Source organism: Pleurodeles waltl, chromosome 2_2, assembly GCF_031143425.1.
Source record: "Pleurodeles waltl isolate 20211129_DDA chromosome 2_2, aPleWal1.hap1.20221129, whole genome shotgun sequence".
Classification (NCBI taxonomy): domain Eukaryota; kingdom Metazoa; phylum Chordata; class Amphibia; order Caudata; family Salamandridae; genus Pleurodeles; species Pleurodeles waltl.
This window is the reverse complement of record NC_090439.1, coordinates 823178181-823198980: the sequence shown is the minus strand read 5'-3', so window position 1 is coordinate 823198980 and position 20800 is coordinate 823178181. Positions and strand designations below refer to the sequence as shown.

At 43.8% G+C, this 20800-nt stretch overlaps 1 protein-coding gene across 1 annotated transcript in view; it reads right to left on the bottom strand.

The window, feature by feature from the left end:
• The window catches only part of RIPK2 (receptor interacting serine/threonine kinase 2), a 276042-nt gene that overhangs the window by 146216 nt on the left and 109026 nt on the right, over positions 1-20800 (bottom strand). Inside the window, exon 4 of the mRNA XM_069220445.1 lies at positions 7314-7471. Coding sequence (XP_069076546.1) covers positions 7314-7471 — 158 coding nt within the window. The remainder of the gene's footprint in view (positions 1-7313; positions 7472-20800) is intronic.

Here is a 20800-nt window from a genome sequence, read left to right as displayed (position 1 = left end):
GATTCCTGCAACTACAAGAAGAAGGACTGCCCAGCTGAAAACCCCTGCAGCGGAAGACCAGAAGACGACAACTGCCTTGGCTCCAGAAACTCACCGGCCTGTCTCCTGCCTTCCAAAGATCCTGCTCCAGCGACGCCTTCCAAAGGGACCAGCGACCTCGACATCCTCTGAGGACTGCCCCTGCTTCGAAAAGACAAGAAACTCCCGAGGACAGCGGACCTGCTCCAAGAAAAGCTGCAACTTTGTTTCCAGCAGCTTTAAAGAACCCTGCAAGCTCCCCGCAAGAAGCGTGAGACTTGCAACACTGCACCCGGCGACCCCGACTCGGCTGGTGGAGATCCGACACCTCAGGAGGGACCCCAGGACTACTCTGATACTGTGAGTACCAAAACCTGTCCCCCCTGAGCCCCCACAGCGCCGCCTGCAGAGGGAATCCCGAGGCTTCCCCTGACCGCGACTCTTTGAACCTAAAGTCCCGACGCCTGGGAGAGACCCTGCACCCGCAGCCCCCAGGACCTGAAGGACCGGACTTTCACTGGAGAAGTGACCCCCAGGAGTCCCTCTCCCTTGTCCAAGTGGAGGTTTCCCCGAGGAATCCCCCCCTTGCCTGCCTACAGCGCTGAAGAGATCCCGAGATCTCTCATAGACTAACATTGCGAACCCGACGCTTGTTTCTACACTGCACCCGGCCGCCCCCGCGCCGCTGAGGGTGAAATTTCTGTGTGGGCTTGTGTGTCCCCCGGTGCCCTACAAAACCCCCCTGGTCTGCCCTCCGAAGACGCGGGTACTTACCTGCAAGCAGACCGGAACCGGGGCACCCCCTTCTCTCCATTCTAGCCTATGCGCTTTGGGCACCACTTTGAACTCTGCACCTGACTGGCCCTGAGCTGCTGGTGTGGTGACTTTGGGGTTGCTCTGAACCCCCAACGGTGGGCTACCTTGGACCAAGAACTAAGCCCTGTAAGTGTCTTACTTACCTGGTTAACCTAACAAATACTTACCTCCCCTAGGAACTGTGAAAATTGCACTAAGTGTCCACTTTTAAAACAGCTATTTGTGAATAACTTGAAAAGTATACATGCAATTTTGATGATTTGAAGTTCCTAAAGTACTTACCTGCAATACCTTTCGAATGAGATATTACATGTAGAATTTGAACCTGTGGTTCGTAAAATAAACTAAGAAAATATATTTTTCTATACAAAAACCTATTGGCTGGATTTGTCTCTGAATGTGTGTACCTCATTTATTGTCTATGTGTATGTACAACAAATGCTTAACACTACTCCTTGGATAAGCCTACTGCTCGACCACACTACCACAAAATAGAGCATTAGTATTATCTCTTTTTGCCACTATCTTACCTCTAAGGGGAACCCTTGGACTCTGTGCATGCTATTCCTTACTTTGAAATAGCACATACAGAGCCAACTTCCTACAATACAAATATTAAAAATGTCTATGCACCCTCCCCAGTCAGCATCAACTAATTTACTACGAATTCCAGCCACGTTCCAGGACAAGAACTTCATCGCTGAAGATTCAGTAAAGTGAGTGCCTGCATAAGAATTAACGGAGGAAGTGGGCTCAACAAGGTGCTCTCCTGAGTTGGCATTTGTTGTTGTTACAATAGGAAACAAAGCCCTCCTCCTTGGGACCACAGCTTCAAAAGCTTGAGGGACATTAGGAAAAGGTGAAGTGGTTAAAAGAAGACTATGTCACTCTTGTGAGATACAGGAGGATACAGTCAATTGATATCCGATGTGCACGGCAAACAATCGGGATCACGTGGATTATATTCCTCGGGAGCAGGTACAATTTCCTCCATCAAGCCCTCACTCGGCATTGTAGAGTTCAAAGCAGACTGGTATCAGGCCAGCTATCACTAAGAAAAATGGTAGTACCCCTCCGTGGGTAATTACGTGCCTCCATGGAGAGCAAGCCCTTTACCAAGTAGGGACTGGCAAGTTTAAGTTTTATGGCATCCCTGCAGGCAGCATTGCTAATAGCGCGATCAGCTGATAAAATTTCCGAGTGGATGATAGAGCCACATTGTCTAGTATGGCGTAACCAGTGTGAAACCTTGTTTATAATTGAGGCTTTGTCTTCCCAAGTGTTAGGGGGTAGAGGGGGAACATTGCACATGTAAATAGACTGCCCATTACTGAGATGTGTGCGATGGCCATAGTCAATCGCTGAGTCCCACTCCAATTTCACACGTATATTAATCCCTGATGTTACCATAACTTCCCCCTTGGAGCATAGAACATTATCAGGTTTAGCTGAGGACGCTCCAAGGGTGTAAGCTTCCTTTTGGGGACAGCAAAGATCCCTTTAATTTGACACAGTTCCAGAAGTTGGAGATTGCTGAATATATGAGGGAACTACCTCACCATCCGAAGTATGGGAATAAACTCTTGTTAGGCTAATGGATCTAAGGGTGTTGAGTATTTTTGCCATTAATACTTTCAGTTTTCCAACTTCTTTTTTTAAACCAATCACCAAAGGGGTTAAATCCTCCTGGGGCGAGGCTCCAGGGGGTTCAGTCATGTGTTGGCTAGCATCTTGTGAAGATAGAGAGGGACCTTCCTGGGCTTGGGCTTCTTGAGCTTGCATATGGTCCTGATGCTCCAAGGAAGAAAAACGGTTGGAGCAAGGAATATCATGGATAATTGCTGTTTCTAATGGAACTTCTAAATTATGATAAGGCAAGGGAGATGCTGGCGAACTAACATTCGTACTGCCATCCCAGAGTGCTACCCCTTGTTGGCGAACTTTATTGGATTGAGTGCTGCCTTTGCAAAAAGATCTAGCAGTCAGAAACGGTGTAAGAGGACCATTCTTTAGACCTTTCGAAGGAATGGTTTCCTTTTTATTTAGGATGGATTCAACCTCTTCAATCAATGAATCAATTTCATTGACTACACAGTTGGAAAGAGGATGCAAGGGTTGGCGAAGCTTGGGTATCTTAGTTTGTGTGGAGCCCATAACAGGACTTCCTTTAGCCTTTAATTTCCCCATTAAGTACTTGTGATGGCTAGACAGCAGGTAGAGTGTCACTTAACACCGGCCTCCAACGGTCTTTGACGGGAGTGGGCGGGCGCGTCCCACGCAGCGGGGCTGCGCGGCACGCTTTGAAGCGCCCGCGTGAAGTCTGGGCCCCAAACAGCAAGCAGACTCCTGGGACCACGAGTCCCACCAGGAGTGAAAGGCACCAGGCATGTGAGGCGAAAAGCAGCGGCGCTGCGCGACTCACTTTGAAGCGCCCGCGTGAAGTCCAGCCCCCAAAAAGCAAGCAGATTCCTGGGACCACGAGTTCCACCAGGAGTGAAAGGCACCAGGGATGTGAGGCGGCTTGGTATTGCCCTAGGGAGGTTCTTTTGACACCCAAAGAAATAACAGATAAAGACAGATTGGTCTGCGTCACCACTTTTTCACAACACCATTCTGAAACATTGGGGAGTTTTCAATGCTTTCCTTAAAATATACATATGCTGTATTGGTTCTAAATTAAGTACGCTCAGGCCTGCTCATTTCCTTGTCCTGATGATGATCCCGTTATTGCAGAGGATCGAAACGTTGTTGACTTTGACACCTTGACCCTTTGTTATTTGATGATTACGCATAATGGGCAATGATGTGTCTATGTGACATGGGCAATGGTTTAATGTCTTTCACATATATGCCTGAGTATTTATGATTTTTACTTGTTTGTTTCCCCATTCTTACTTCTTTGTGTATTTTTATTAATATGAAAGACTATTTTTTAATATAGGTTGGAGTCATAATATTTTGACCACAATATTATGGTCTGAAAATATTTTGGAATCATGTCTGTGGTGGTATGCCCATGAAAACAACAAACTACCAGTAATGATGGTATCATGACAAACCCAGATACTCCCCTATGAAAATACGTAACTGAAGAGCGCACTTATCCACCCACGTCATACATGAGCATTGGTGAACCAACACAGTCACAAACCTTCAGAAACGAACTAAAAAACACTAAGTAATAAAACTGTACTCTTGAAAAGATTGTGGCATGAAAACCTTCAAATACCATAATTCACTGGGGTCTCAGTGCAAGGAAACTTAAAACCTAAAATGTCCTTATGTGATTGACATCACGCTTTCTTTTCAAACACTGTGTAGAATTCGGACCCCGATGGTTTTCTGTATTGCTGAATGCAGTTTAACTCTTTAAATAATGTACGCTGCAGAGGGTTGGTGACCTACAATCCTACAGAATATTGGCTAGATAAAATTTGAAATTCACAACAAAATTGAAAAATTAAAAGACAGTTGTGAAAGACCCCAAGTACCAGAAAACGCTGGGGTCTGACACGCAGACCAACACCTGCGTGGTGCAAATGCTGAAGCCGTCTTGCTTCAGTGTTACCACACCTCCTTTTCAAACACAGTACTAAGGGTAAAACTTACTCAAACAAACATGGTGCCCCAAATTGCAGCTACTAATACCAGAAACTTTGCTACACTCGCACAAACTGAACTTACACCCAAGTGAGTGAGCAGATATCCAGGCCCGAGCAAAGAGCTGTTGAATGGAACAACATCCGAGTTGTGTTCCACATCTAACCAAGAAGTCAAGGACAGGTAACCTACTTTTCACAGAACCTGCACACTGACACAATCAATATTATTCAGACATGAAAAAACCCTCCACCCAATGTTCAGTACACAGAAGTGTATATGGTCTACCAACCACTATAAATATATGATGCTGTCTTTCTGTTACTCTGTGGATGCAATGAGAAAAATGTTGTAGGACTTAGGATCTTTTTTCGATTGGTGAAAAATATGTGGTTAGAACAGACGTCCCTATGATAGTCACCAGTCGCGGCTCGCTACAATCAAAAAGAGCAGGGTGGGTGCGATGCACTGGGGGGGAACGGGGGTGTCTAAAATTTATTTAAATGAAATTAAAAAAAAAAAAAAACACTTACCTTTTCCACATTGTCCAGCGCCTCACTCCTTTTCCCTGCTGGCTGCACACAGGCACAAGTTCCCAGCCTGCCCTGCAGCCAATCCTGACGCTGCTCAAAGCAGTATCAGGATTGGCTGGGAGCGCCCTGGCTGGGTGCTCCCAGGCAGACTGGGAGCCTGTGGAGGCTCTCTTCACAGGGCTGGAGAGACCCTTCTGGGCATGTGTGTTTGGCCTAACGGAGCCACCCCTGATGGTCACACTAAGTGTGTAAAAAGAGGGCTTTTGTGGCTGTGCCCGGCTGTTCACTTTTTTAAATCAGATTTTTCAATGACTTTGACTTGTTTGATGACAATGCTGCATTTTATGACGTTTTTAAAAATGTACCATTTTACCTGCATTTTCATCTCTCTAATTAGACTGTATAGCCCTGAACTGTTTCGATTCTGTAGTTATTTAATAGAAAGTATTTTCCTTCTTTATTCGGCTAAACTCTATTTTTAGATGTTATATTTCTCTCACACTCCCAAGATACAAGAAATACATTGTTCTTAGATTTGTTTTGTTGGGATATGTCAGAGATAGTTTCAGACAATAATTTCAGTAAGTTTCAGAAAATAATGATAATGGTTCCTTTTAATGCTCTAGATCATCGTATCACTAAAACATGAAAAAGTCTGTTCGATTTCGAAAGATTCGGCATTGTAAAGTTAGCAAAACCTGGAATAGCTGCATCTTGTAACCATCTTGAATTCTCATTTCGGACATTTTCTCTGAGCAATACTTTTGGCAATTAAAGCCTTTTTCACTCCATATTGCTTCCTTGGGTGTAGTAAGGGTAATTTCCAATAATGTCAAGCAAGAAAAGTGTGGCGACTGCAGAGTGCTGAGAAAGATCAAGCTGGGATTGTAAGAACTTGACCAGGCTAGCTAATGGAAAACCCTACTCACAATGAAGACTGATGTGGTTGCCCTAACACTGAAGTTTCAAACATATTTTCTTGAAAGACTTCTTACTACTGGGAGAGGAAGCCAGATAGTCAAGTAACAAGTAAACATAAAATAGGAACATAAGTTTGAGATCTTCCAAAGCAGGACTGCACTCTCCGAGGCAAGGTGCGTGTATGCGAATCTAGGTTGAGTAAGTTACCAGTGACAATGGCATTATATTGGTGGTTCAAGGGGGAAAGAGAAAATGTGTGAGAATAAAGCTATAAAATCACTGACCCCCTTGTTTTTGATTTGCCCACTTTGCAGTCACCTGAGAATGGCATGGCCTTGGTCTCTCTTTACCTCAAAAGGAATTTGGACAATAAAGGAGTTATGTCATTATTAGATGAAATATAAAAAAAAGAATCGCAGATTAGGCAGTGGCCATTCTTATTAGCAGAGGATGGCTGCAAAAGTAGAAAGTTCCAAAAGGGGCAATTCAGATAAATTCATTAGATTCTAGCTATACGTGGTTTATTAATTTGAGCATTTTAGTGCTTTGTGAATATCTTTATTGTCGGTTAAAATTATAACATTCTTTCCATTATGTTTTTTATATTTAATCCTCAAAGATCACAGCCACTACAAATATATTTCACTACTGAATCTATGTTAAAATCCCATTTTACAACTGCATTAGAATGTGGATATTGGTCAATATGTATGGCAGAAACCTGTGAACGGATAACTTACAATTTCTACAATCAGTTACACAATTTTTAACAAATATGGGGAGCCTTCATTAACTACAATTCACTCATACCTTACTCTCCCTCTGACCGAGAGGGTACACCCAAGCAGCCGTCATGCCCCAGAATGTAGAACATAAAGGCTGCAAAGGGTCATGGTCTTTCTTTCGAATACCATGATTTCTCCATATTCCATATGCTTTGATACAGACAAGACTGTATATGTTCCATACTCGTTTGACACCTCCTGTTTATATATTGTTACATTACCAGGCTTTCCATCCTGGATCCTACAAATGACTCCTGTACACGTGTATGTTTTGATAATACTGCCTGCCGATACTGCATACCAGTTGGGCACTTATTGTTGCAATTGTTCTGTGGTATCTCTGTGCCCGAATGTTCCTTTTGGTAACCGCCCAATGTTTCACTCAGTATATTGTAATCATATACATTGCACATGTACTTCTCCATTAATGATGTGGAAACCAATAAAATGTGTATTAAGAAAAAAAAAGGAATTTTGATATTACTCTCACTTCCCTCTCTAGTAAATTGCATAGATTTAATAAATTCCTATATTATGCAAACCCACCCTGCTTAAATGTTGTCCAGCTTAGACTTCCTAGCCTGAGTGAACAGCATTAGGTCAATCATTCTTGATTCCATCGCCCATTACATCACCTCACCTGTATATATCGTGCTTCACACTTGCTCGTGATTTTTTGCTGGGTTCATAATCTTCTGGAGGCATGTAGATGATAGTTCCTCCTCCTGAAGAAGATGTGTCCACTGCTGATTGTGACGATGACAGCATGCGCCATTTTGAAAGGCCAAAATCTGCAATCTTGAAAACGAAAAAATAAACAGTATTCCATATGTTCCCAATCTACTTGGTTTTTAGCATTTAGCAAATGTTCTATCTCTAGGCTCTCTTGTGTTGGATATGGAAACTACTAGCTAAGACTTAGGTGACTGAACAGCAAACTATGCCAATATTACACATAGATGATCTGAAGCAAACAACAGAAAGCAAAACTGAAACACTTTCCCTTTGCAGAATTGAGAATTTAAACAGCCCAGCAAATACCCTAGATTATTTATCTGGATATTGTTTTGACATGCAGCATGAGTTTTTCTATTTCTAGACTCTGGTGAACTGCATTTCAGATTCTTTGTATCAGAAGCTGAAATACTCCATTTTTACTCATCAAAAAGAGCCATCAATTCCCTTTTCTCCTTATAAAGAATCAAGCCAAGACACTCCACCTGTAATCAAACTCTCCACTGCTACTTGTCTACATTTACTCCTTATTTTACAATATTTTGCTACTTCCCTCAACTGTCAGCCAAAGCACGTATTAATGAATAAGTCATCGGCATTGTTGTCAGTGTTATTGTATTGGGAATGTCAATAACATTGATCTAGTTAGAAGATTTCAAGTTTCAGATCCAGAAGGAAATCTATGAATTGTGGTGTTTTCCAAAGGGGTGTATTATCTCCTCCACTTTTCAATGTTAGGTGGGGCCTTTATAAAAGATAGCCCAATTCTGAAGCATCACATATTACAGTTACCCTGATGATTTACAATTTGTCTTCAAAACTATCCACAACAGAGAAGGAAACAATTTTAGTTTGGAAAGTAACTGTTTGAGATCAACCAATGGAACAGTGTGAATCGATTATAAGTCGATTTCATAAAATGGTGGTAACGCTATTGAGGACTCCACATATGCCATGGCAATAATAAGAGTAAAAGACCATTGGGCATGCGTAGTAGTGGAGGGAAGGAAGTGGGGAAGGAACGACACGTAGAACACAATGTTTTAAAGTGCTCATTGGACCTTAATTTGTTCAGGAGTGTTCTTCCAAAAGCAGCCGGTCCCTTAACTCTGATTTGTCCTTTGCTTTGAAATGTTCCTTTTCCTGGTGCGCACTATGTAGCACCCGCTCTTTTAAAACCTACCCTCCCAAGCACCATTTCTTGTTCAACAATTGAACAAAAGAGAATGCCAAGTTGCTGGATAATAAATCAAACTTCTGGTATTTGCTGTTAATGGGCTATTCATGAAGTAGCATGAATAATACTTCCTATTTAATTATTTTATATAAATGACATAATCCTCACCTGACGCTTGTTACAGGTGGTCCGTTACTGGATAAATCATAATTTGTTTAAATACAGGTCCCAAGTTCTTAAATTCAAAATATCTCCTCTGAATTGACCTATGAACAGTACACCATAGATTGTATTACTTTTTTAACTTGTGCATTGCTGCCAGGTATTACTCATTCTACCACAGAGCACGGACGTCCATGTATTTTTTCCTGTTAAATATGTTATGATTTCTACAGTGACATGCTATGTAAATACAGGACATCAGAACAAGTGTTATTACAAATCAATAATATCAATAAGAGGAGAAAACGCAGTACCTTATTTATTTCTTTAAAATGTTTGTACATTTCGAAACACCACATTTTAGGCTTTGGATAAAATAGCTTTTAAAGATGCGCTACAAGGTAAATTTCAAAGTAAACTGATTCAACCCTTGAGTGGAGAAGTGTGGCACAATGGTTAGAGCGGCAGACCCTGATGTAGAGATCTGGCCCGGGACCAGGGTTCAATTCCCGCCTCGGCGGGTCTTGGGCTCAATTCCCTTGGACCAGATAATTCTCGCCTCAGTGCCTAATCTAATTAATGGGTCCCACTCTCTAACTCTGGGAAATAGCTTGCTTATTCTCCACAACGGCCCTGATAGCGCTTGGATGCCTGGCTTCACCCTGGGGCTGTCCAGGAGTGGGTGCCTCACAGGGAAAAGCCAGGAGGGGTTCCACAGCGGTATGTGTACAGCGCCTTGAGACCCTATCGGGTGAGTAGTGCACTATACAAGTGCGAAGTTTACAGTTTTAACCCTTGTGAGCTTGGCCTGGTCAGCGGAATGGAAAGTGGTGGGTAAATCCACTGAGTAGATTTCGGTGGTGATGCCTAAGTGTAGGAACCCACAAGAACGTAGCAGGATGTTGACAGTTGAGAGAGCATGTCATATGCATGCGACCAGCAAGACTACAACCATGTTGAACTTAAGCCACAGTGTCAGTATTTCAGTGTTGCCTTTAAAAGATTTCAACTGTGCACTTTTGTAGATTTGTGCACTAATGGTAATTTCTGCAGGTTAATAAAAAATGTTGATTTCGATTTGTGGTAAGAAGTATTCAAAAGAAAATATTTATGCGTTGTGTTCCTATGAGGGAGTTCTAAACCTTTTAAGATTCCCCCATTCAGGTAACAATGATTCTCCGTCCTTGATGAGGACGGGTTGATTTAAGGATACTTAAACGAGGGGGCATGGTCTGGCCACGGGAGGAATGGCTGCCTCAGGAAAGAGCTCCGCCCACCAGTGTGGGCCTCGGGGCAGCGGCAGAGCTGGCGAACCACTGGGGGAACTCATCCTCCACCTCACCTTCCCCTGGACAACAGGGGCGAGACCCCACAGCGCAGGGATGGTCATCAGAGGGGCTGAAGTGCCCTGGCGGCCCCGGCAGTTTCCCGGTCAAAGTTTGGGCCTGCAGCGCAGCGGGCTCCATTTCCAGCATCTGGCCACAGACAGACCAATGGTGAGGACTGACGGCCAGTGGAACCACCGAATTGCTGGAAGTACACATCCCCGCCTTCCCCCCGGACAACTGGGAAAAGCCACCCAAGGCCCATAGGCCAGCAGCACAGTGAACAGCTGCAGGATAAATTTTCCACCGACAAAGGCTGCAGGTAAGCCGCAGAGAGGACTAGCAAATTGTACACCCAACTGCCTGAATTAGCCCTACCACCCTGGCCCTAGACACACGGCCAGGGGGAGAGGCTCTGCGATTCTGCAGACAGGACAGTGGGGCCACAGAGCAAGAAGGGGGGCTCCATCCTCTGCATGGCCGGTTGATTTGGTTTTATGCCACCACTGATTCTGCCCGGGATCAGGAGCATTCCGGTCTCCATCCATGTGTCCCCCCCTCTCCCCCCTGGCCCAAAGTGACAGAAACTATGGTCCTATTCCGGCTGCTGGGGCACCCTTAAAACGCCACCAGTTCCGAGGACTCCTGTCGGAACAAAACAGCATCAGCCCCCTCATCCAGAAGAGAGCATATTTCTCGCACTTGGGACCTGCCCTTATCAGCGTTGCCTCCAAAGAGGCACCTCTAGAGACCTGGGGGTTCTGCATTGCATCTCTATATTTATCCTCCCCTCCCTCCACTATGCACTGCGTCAGGAACACATTGTCACATCAGCACAGAGCAGGGGGAGTGCGCTGCCAACAACATTGGTACTGCAGTGAAATCTTCCAGAACTGGGCCGCCCTAACTCTTCATCCTCACTGGTGCCAACGACAGCGTCATCCTTCCCTGCACAGCGATGTCCACAGATAAAGCCTCAGGCAAATCCACCGCCAGCTGCTGTTTTCAGAACCTATCTCCCAGCCAGAATCCATGGCCCCCTCTCAACCACCTACTGGCTCAGGTGACGCTGACACCTCACCGGGAACACGCTCGGACATGGCTATGGAGCACATTCTACAGGAAATCGCTGCAGTGGGCCGTCACCCAGAAGCCACGGAGCCTAGGATCAGGGCCTTGGCCATGGACTCCAAATCAATCCGAAAGGACATAGCCGGTTTCCAAAACAGGGTCACAGACCTCGACCAAGAATTGCAGTTTCTCCAAAACAAGCTCATGGATCTGGAAGATAGAAGTCGGAGAGATAATGTCCGCTTTTTTGGGATACCGGGATAAAAAGAGATCATGGATGTTAGAGCTTTCCTCAAGGATTTCCTCCCTGAGCTCACAGGCTTGGTCTTCTCCCCGCATTAAAGTTCCAACAGGCCCATAGGATCGCCCCCCTCCATAGAGACGTCTCTGGGGGGCAGCAACCCATCACAGCGTGTTTCCTTAGGCACGAACAAGTGCGCCAACTACTATTGACTGCACATGCTCACGGCCCATACGACTACGGGGGACATGAAATACGCTTTTTTTGCAAGAAATCAGTGAAAAGCCAAAAACATTCCTGGCCCCTCGACCTAAACTGAGAAATTTGGAAGTCAAATTTGGCTTCTTTGAGCCAGATTGAATGTAGATAAAAGAATGGCAAGTCCAGTGATTTCTTTGACCCGAACAAGCTGAGTTCATATCTGGACAGCCTTAATGCTCAGCTCATGGAACTGATGGCGAGCTCTTCCACTGTGGACACCTCTCCCTTTTTTACTGTCCTCAGCGACCATCGCACTATCCCAGTATCATGGAAAAGGGGCAGGACAGTTTAACGCCCCTCAACGTCTTAGGACGGTAGAAACACCGCCCTCCAGGCTGTGGCGGCCTTTACTCAGGATCAGAATAGGGACAAATCGAGGTCCCCTCTAACGCCACTACCCCCGCTTGACTGAACCACATGGGTATACCTGAGCCAATGCAGACTTGCTTGAGAACCTTCGGACCGCTCACACGACGGACGGCTAAGTACCTTGCAGTATCTTACCACCAATGTTGCAAATGTTGCTTTGCATGATTTCTCCTGTTTCTGGTTTAGTTTAGGGCCTGTTTATTGTTGCCCTGCTAATGATTACTGCATAATGTATAATGGTTCCGTATAGTTACGTCACTTGTGCCATATGTTCAACCTACAACAATGATAGATGTGTGTTATTAACTAACAACACACCTTCTACAAGCTCAAAATATACTGCTCACCCTTCTCCAAAACAAAACACCACCAACACACATTTCCTAAACTGCCTGCTCATAAATGCTTAATCACTCTAAAAAAACAAGCACCACATCTACGACCTGCTCATGGACACACAATCTGACTTACTAATGATAACAGAATTATGGTTGGGAGATGACATGGCCCCAGTGTTGCATGAAGTCGTTCTTCCGGGCTATCAAACCATCACACAAAACTGTATAGGCAAAAGAGGAGGTAGACTAACTAATATTTTCAAACAATCAATAAATCTCACTAAAACAGACATTTCCATACAAGGTTGTGAGGCCCTCACCATCAGATGCAACCCCACTCCAACTTCCTCCTGTAACTTTCTCCTCCTTTACAGACCTCCACCTGACACCTCAACATTCCAAGATGCTTTTCTAGATACAGCCTCAAACCTTAAAACATTATACTCAAACCTATGCATTCTTAGGAATCTAAACATTTGGTTTGACAAACCCAATATGCCCGATTCAAAAGCTATCACCCTGGCCTAGTCGCACTGAACATACATCAGTTTGTACACAATCCCACACACATAGCTAGACACATCCTAGATGTCATTTTTGCAAAGCCTGATCTAGTTCACGTTCATAGCATCATGCCAATCACATGGTCAGACTAACATCTGACATAAAACACCACAAATCAACACACCCCACAGCAACTTACATACCTGCATCTATCAACCATGAAGCAAACTCAAGAAACACAGATCTAGATACAATTAATTATGTTCCAAATGTTTCAGTGGCTACGGGGAGCTTTTGACATCCTAATTTCACTCAGAAAAATTAAACAGGACAAAAGAAAACCAACACCTTGGAGAAACACAGAACTTTAAAAGAGAAATCAACAAATCAGAAGGTTGCAGCGGACCTGGCTCAAAACAAACAACATTCAAGACAAGCTGCAGCTACACAAACTTAACAGTATATACAAATCATCAATCAAAAAAGCTTTAAAAAAAAAAAGGCACTACTCAGACAGAATTCTAAATGCTAAATCTGCAACCAAAGAATTTTATAAAGTTCTCAATGAATTTCGAAAACCTAAATGCATGGAAGGTGGTCATTCCACTACTCAAGATTTCACAAACAAACTGGCAACTCATTACACAACCAAGGTAGACACATTGGACTCCTATTTAAAACAGAAGAAAACTATCAGCACCAACCCCTTTCCTAAAATCCCCTCCAAGAATGAACCAACCCAGGCTCTGTACTCCTTCAAACAAATATCACAAGGTGAGTTTATGGATTTGGTCAAAGCAAGCAGGCCTTCCAGTTGCCCTTCGGACCCTTGTCCACCACACATCTTCTAGAACATTCTTTCATCTACTTCTGCTGCCACACCTGTGAGAAGAATCATCAGTAACTCTTTAACTACAGGAACTTTTCCTAACAACCTGAAAAAGTCATACATATGTCCGTTAATAAAGAAAAAAAACCTACACCAGCAGGACCCAGACAACTACAGACCAATCACAAATGGACCTTTGCTGGACAAACTGATAGAAAGAGCACCTTAATTCAAAGACTCCACGAAGCTAGCATAGATGGACAGCTCTCAAGTGGATTACATCCTACCTTCAAAACAGAACTAATATTATCTGTTCTCCCCCCTTCTCGTCCAAACACTAACTCACAAAAGCAGGGGTCCCCCAAGGATCAATCATCTCACCTTTGCTTTTCAACATCTACATGATATCATTACCAGACTTGATCAATATGTTTTCAACTCACATGCTACAACTATGCAGATGCCACACAATTGCTACTTAAATTGGAATGCCAAAAAAAGGCATAGAAAACTCACAAATCTTCAGTTGCCCCAGAGCCGTTGATCAGTGGATGACTTGGAGGCATCTCAAATTAAATGCTACCAAAACGGAAATACTCACATGTGGTGACTGGAAAAAGTTATGACCCACTGTGCGCCTGGCCTGACAATCTTGGACCATCTCCTCAAATATCCAAGGAAGTTAAAAACCTTGGAATTACCATGAACTCCAAGTTAACAATGAACGCCCAAGTGGATAAATTAGCACGAACAAGCCTCATCACCTGGAAGACTCTGCAACACATCTCCCCCCACCTCGGATTTTCACACAAGGTGCAGGCTACATACTCTCTTGTACTATCCAAACTAGATTATGCCAATGGCCTCTACCATGGATCATCTCTATCTATTATGAAAAAACTACAATGGATACAGAACCCCACTGCCAGGCTACTATTACATGTAAAGCCACAAGCCCACATCTCCCCTGCCTTGAGAGCACTATACTGGTTACCCGTTGCCAGAAGATCCGCCTCCAAGCTGCTTTGTATCACCAACAAAGCTATACATGGAACAGAAACACTTTTTATCAGAAGCAAAATAACCAAATCCATTCAACAAAGAACCCTCTGCTCAAGATTGGCACCCCGCCTCAGAACAACATCATACAAGACAAAGACAATAGGTGGTACATCATTCTCCGTTCAAGCAGCCAAACTATGGAATTCATTACCCCCAAATATAAGATCCACGGATAACTATCTTGTCTTCAGAAGACTACTAAAGAGTTGTCTCTTTCCTTCATAACCACCATATTAAAACAGCAATGGACTGCATATGCCTGTGTTGATAAATATTTTTAATCTGATTATGTGTATATTCTAGATATGTATAGTTCTTTTTAAAAAAATGTATCGCTACTATGTCATATTAAATTATACTCTTTAAACCTGTTTAACAAATGTATATTTACTCATGAGTCAAAAGAAGGAGGTGGCGAATGCCAGTAGGGGCTCGCACATCAGCTACAAATCAAACGTAAGTATGATCAGAAAATAGTCATATGTGAGCAGCAAAGTCATGGGTGCCAGGCTAGCCAGAACACCTGCCACCACAGGTGTCGAAGGGCCACACACTGAGGAGTGGGTGGTTGCCTATATAACAAGAAAGGAGTGGCCAGGGCACACCCGTGTCGTAAATCTCGATAGTATTCAGGAATCAAGTAGATGTCCGGTCTGGAGAAATGATGTGTGAAAGTTTATCATAGATAACCGTGGGTAGTCAAAATCTCAATTGTAATGACTACGTTGTACAATAAGTCCCAATATCCAGAACAGCCAGATGATAGTAAATTGTCAGAGTTACAATCAGATGACCACATGTAGCAACAAGTCCATACAGCAAAACAGCCAACACGTGTTTCGTCTTCAAGACTTTGTCAAGGCTTTGGATATGCGTATTGTGGATATAAATAGAGTTGAGAGAAAACGAACTTAAGATGGTCCATGGATCTCCAGGTCCTGTCAGTGCGCGTTGGAGAGATCGGTAGATGGCCATGATAAGCCTTCTGTGTTGGAAAAGAAAGCCCGTGCCGGTCGCGTCGGGTTGGAGCAGTATGTGTCAGTTCATGACTCATGGAACATCAGACCCACTGATGTGGGAAGAGGCTGAACGCATGCTGTTAAAGAATACCCAAGGACTCAGCTTGCTTCACAGCACTGGGAGTACCTTGCTCCAACCTCCTAATCCAATGATACAAGCCATGTTGCATTCCTGGCATCGGGCTCACCGCTTGTTAGGGGTAGATCCCCAGATTCACAAACATGCACCCATCTGGGGTAATGCCGGTTTGGTATTCGGGGAAGACGGCTGACTGGGAGGGTTGGCGATTGAAGGGCATTTTACATATTGATCAGTTCTTGGCTGATGGGGGCCTTAAGTCATTTAAGATCCTAGAGGACAAATTTGGCCTCTCAGGAAATCAGTCGTGGCACTACCTGCAGCTCCAACACTGCCTAAATCGCCATACAGGGACCCCCTCGTTGGCTCTCCAACATTCTCCTGTGCTTTCCTACCTCGAGTCCTGGGGAACCTCCTGTGGAGTAATGTTGGGCATACATAACCTGTTGAATCAGCATTTATTCTCCCTATCCCTCTTAACCAATCTTTGAGCTAAATGGCAAGCAAGACTACAGGTGAAATATGAGATGGAAGACTGGACTGATCTATTGGGAGCGCGAGACCGGGCGCTTGAGAGGCTAGGATGAAATTCTGACTTTTTAAGACCCTACATGAATGGTACTGGACACCCCAGAAACTTGGAGATGCTGTGTGTGACTGTCCAAAAATCCAACCCTATTGGGATGTGGTGGAGAATACGATGTGGGAGGTCATACCGATTCCACCCTCTCTCCCTCAAAACCTGATCATTCTGCACGACACCGGTGAGGTTCGGGCCTCTCTAGGCCGCAAACCCACCTATTTCACAGAGCTGGCTACAGCTAAATTGTGTATCCCCGACACTGGTGTTAAAACACCCCCCCCTCCCATGACGAATGGCTCCTGGCAATGTATTAAACAGCCTCCCATGGACGAGTACCATATGGCCTGCAGGGCAGAGGCCTTTCTCCAAACCTGGGTCCCTTTTCTTCAGGACATTAATCACTGCTCCTGATCCCCTCAGCCGTGCCTGCACCTCCCTCACGATTAGCCTGCCTTTCTGGCCCAAACCAGGACCCCACCTCCACTGCCACCACCATTGACACTGAAGCTGCGCCTGTGTATATCATTATGCTCCCAAATTCTCTCCTTTCTCCTGCCTTCCCTTTCCTTTTCTTCTTCTCTTTCCCTCATACCCACAGCTCCCCACCCCCTACGGTCACTCTTCTCTTTCCCCCTTTCCTTTCTCCCTTTCTTCTTTCCCCCGCTCTTTGGCCTTCTCTTCATCCAACCATCTTAGTCCCTTTTTTCTCTTTGCTTTCATAACCTACCTCTCCACTCTTCTTAGCACTGGAAGTGAGCACCTCGTATTTGGTCAAGATTTATGCCAAATACATCCCCTTAGCATCACTCTTGCCTCATCCCTGCCCTCTCCCCCACTGCCCTTAGAGATTTGCCACTGGGTCGAAAAACCAAAGGGTTTTCTTTCTTATACAGCACGCACCCCACTTCAGTCATTTAGTACTATCTCCACCTGTAGCCGAAGTCAGCACTGTAATGGGATCTGAACCTTTTTGGCTTACACCTGCTCAGGGCTCCAAGCCTTGCTATTGTACTTAACGAAACTTTATGTATCCATGGATATTATTTTTTGATGTATGCATTACTGGGGGTTGTGCTCTCCTCATTACTTATTGCTTATGTATTTGCATGTGTGTGCCTGAACATACTCTAAGATGGTGGCAATTTCTACACCCATGAGGAGAGGAGGGCAGAGAGTGAGGGTACTCCTTTGTGATGCAGTTATTCTGTCTAATACATCATCTGGATGCACAGACACCACAATAGGAAACTACACAATAACAATGAACTACTGCATCACATATTAAACTTTGTACATTATATTGCACAAAGCAAAACTTGTTCAACAATAATGCAGCTCTTTGTATCTTATCAAATGATCAGTCTTAATCTTATAATTAGACAACAAAAGGCCTATATCTTTATGCCACTGAGTTAAAAATAAATGTGGTTGAATAACAGGTGTAATTTAGGTGCAACTCTATTAATACAGTGCACGCATTCATTTATTACTGCACCGTAAAGGTCAAATTTCAGTTATAACAAAAGTAGAAGCTAATTGATTTAAGAAAAATACCTTGCATGCACCAATTAGTTTGCACAGGGAAACAATGGTTTCTAATACTCAGAAAGTCCTTTCAATGCGAGTTTCCCATAATGCACTAATTTAACCCCTTGCATTCTGGTTTTGTCACTTACCTTATGTTAAAATACATACAACAAAAAAACTGCAATTGCATTAACCATATACACATATGTATATATTCCACCATTTATTACCACTGTTGGTGGTGGTGGTGGTGGGAAAGAGGGGAGGATCATGCATCACTTAGGGCTTTTGTCTCTTGGGTTATGGAATCTTGGCAAACTCAACACTTGTAATCATATGCATAGTTCATACTGCACATCTACGTATAAATCTATCTCACAATTAATGGTTATCTTTGATTTTAAATAATCTTTCGATGTCCTTGCCTTGTCCTTTTGCTATTCTTTCTCTTTCAGTTCTATGTTGAAGACTACCAGATAGCACAGTTATCTGGTTTGCTGAGAACTCTTGAAGACATTCAGAAAGCTTCCCTGGAAATTCATTCTGCCCATTGCTTACCATTGGCTTTGTGGTGTGTGGCTCAAACGTCCTCCTTGCTTTCCATTTGCTGGCTCTGTTTGTTGTAGGCTGTCCAGCTTGAGTTTGTCCTTTCCCTTGTCCAAACCTTGCTTACTGTATCCTTCCAAGATCTCACTTTCCGTAAACAGGCCTTTAAATCTTGTTCTCATCTTGTCATACTTGCTGTGCATTTAAACACAATGGTCAGATGTCAGGCTCCATCTTCCAGGGAGCTTAGTGTTTACTTTTCTTTCTGTGACTTTAAAGTCAGAGCATTTGTAGGAAAGCAAAAGGAATTCAGGTGGAGCCCGCTCATGCCCCTCCTATGCTCCGGTTCAGAAGGCTGTAACATAACCCTTAAAACATGCCTGCTGGGAGGAGGTGTGAGGCTGTAACATAACCTTTAAGATCAGTCTGCAGAGAGGAGACTCATACACGTTCTGTGGCAACAAATATTCATCTAGAGATTCTACTTTTAAAGCACTGTTGTCTTTTGCTTAATGTGACTCTTAAGTGAATGCCTACTGATCTTTATGTTTAGTCAACGAGTCCAAATACCAAATCCTTTTCATAATAACACGCATTAGTAAGCCAAAAGGTGTAGTCTACAAAATTTCACTTCAAGAGCAATAGAATCCATATGCACCATGCCATAAAAACCTAGACAACAATGCTACTACTTCCAGATAACTACATACAGAAGCCCAATAACAAATTACATTATTTACACCACAGCCTTAACAATCCTGCCTATGTCAAAACAGTTTTCATACTATTTGGTGGATGAGTGCGTTCTCATCATTTCCACTGAAATGACGACAGACTACTACTAGGGCCGGCTTTAGCACTGCTGGCGTATGTCTGGTGCAACACTCTACACCACTTCACTTTATGCCTCTCTACTCTGCACCACTCTACTCTAAGCTAGTGTATTCTACCCCACTCTACTATGCACAACTGCACTTTGCCACTGCACTAATATACACTACCCCACTCTATGCCGCTCTGCTCTGTAACACTGCACTCTATGTCATTGCACTCTGCACCACTACTCTATACCACTGTACTCTTTCCTATCCACTCCACTCTACCCTGCACTACTCCAGTCTATGCCACTTCACTCTACTCAGAAACAATCTACACTATGCCACTGCACTCTACACCACTCTACTTCACCCTGCGCCACTCTACTTCACTCTACCTTATGCCACCACTTTATACTACCGCACTCTACCCTGCACCACTCCACTCTACCTTGCACCACCCCACTCTATACCACTTCACTCTCCTCTGAAACAATCTACTCTATGCCACTGCACTTTACGCCACACTACTTCACTCTGTGCCACTGCACTATATGCTGTGCCACCGTACTCCGCACCACTGTCCTCTATGCCACGCCACTCTAAACCACTACACCATACGCCAATGCACTCAAGAACCTATGAGAGAGCTTTAGGTTTACCCATACACCCCTCGGCTGTGATGGAGCTTTTTGCAGCTCCCCTTACAGTAGAGGGTGACTCAGAGATTCTTAATTTCCCATTTGTTCTAGAATGACTTACTGGTTCTCCACATCTTTCCTTACTCTAATAATCCCTTAAAATGTGTAAGGTCTCCACGTATGGATGGCACCCTCATCCAGCTTCCTATGGCTATGTTAAGTTAAAGTATTTATGCATGCTACTTTTCATATCAACCTGTCCTTTTTGGGAAATCACTGATGCCATAAGTGATGAGAGAGGACAGCATCTTTATATCTTAGGTTCCAGGGAGCAAGGGCATTAGGTACCTTTCCTCAGCAGGGAGGTCCTGCATGTCATGCTTCTTTGCCTTTAATAAATCACTGCATTTGCTTGTTCTTCTTTTGTGGATGCTGTACACCCAATCAGAAAGTGGTTGTGGGATCTGGTCAGCGGACTGTGCAGGCTGCATAAGCCTCTACCTGTACCTCTTTACAACCAAAATCCTACATACACCAATATTCATGGACAGATCACTTTCTTCATATCAACAATATATATTAGACACAACTCTTGGCACCATCATATGCACAGCATGGTTCTGGGCCATTCAGTTGTTTTAGTGTTTTCCCCTTTAACAGCACATCCAGATTGAGCTGCACAAGTACATCAATTTGTAGTATACGTTTGAAGACTCCTGGCACAATGATGACCACAAGACAGCCTTATAATTTACTACCTTAATGGTACATCCATTCAACTTCTACTAACACATCTATATCCACTCACCAATCGACATAAGTTATCCTGAAAACATTAACTTA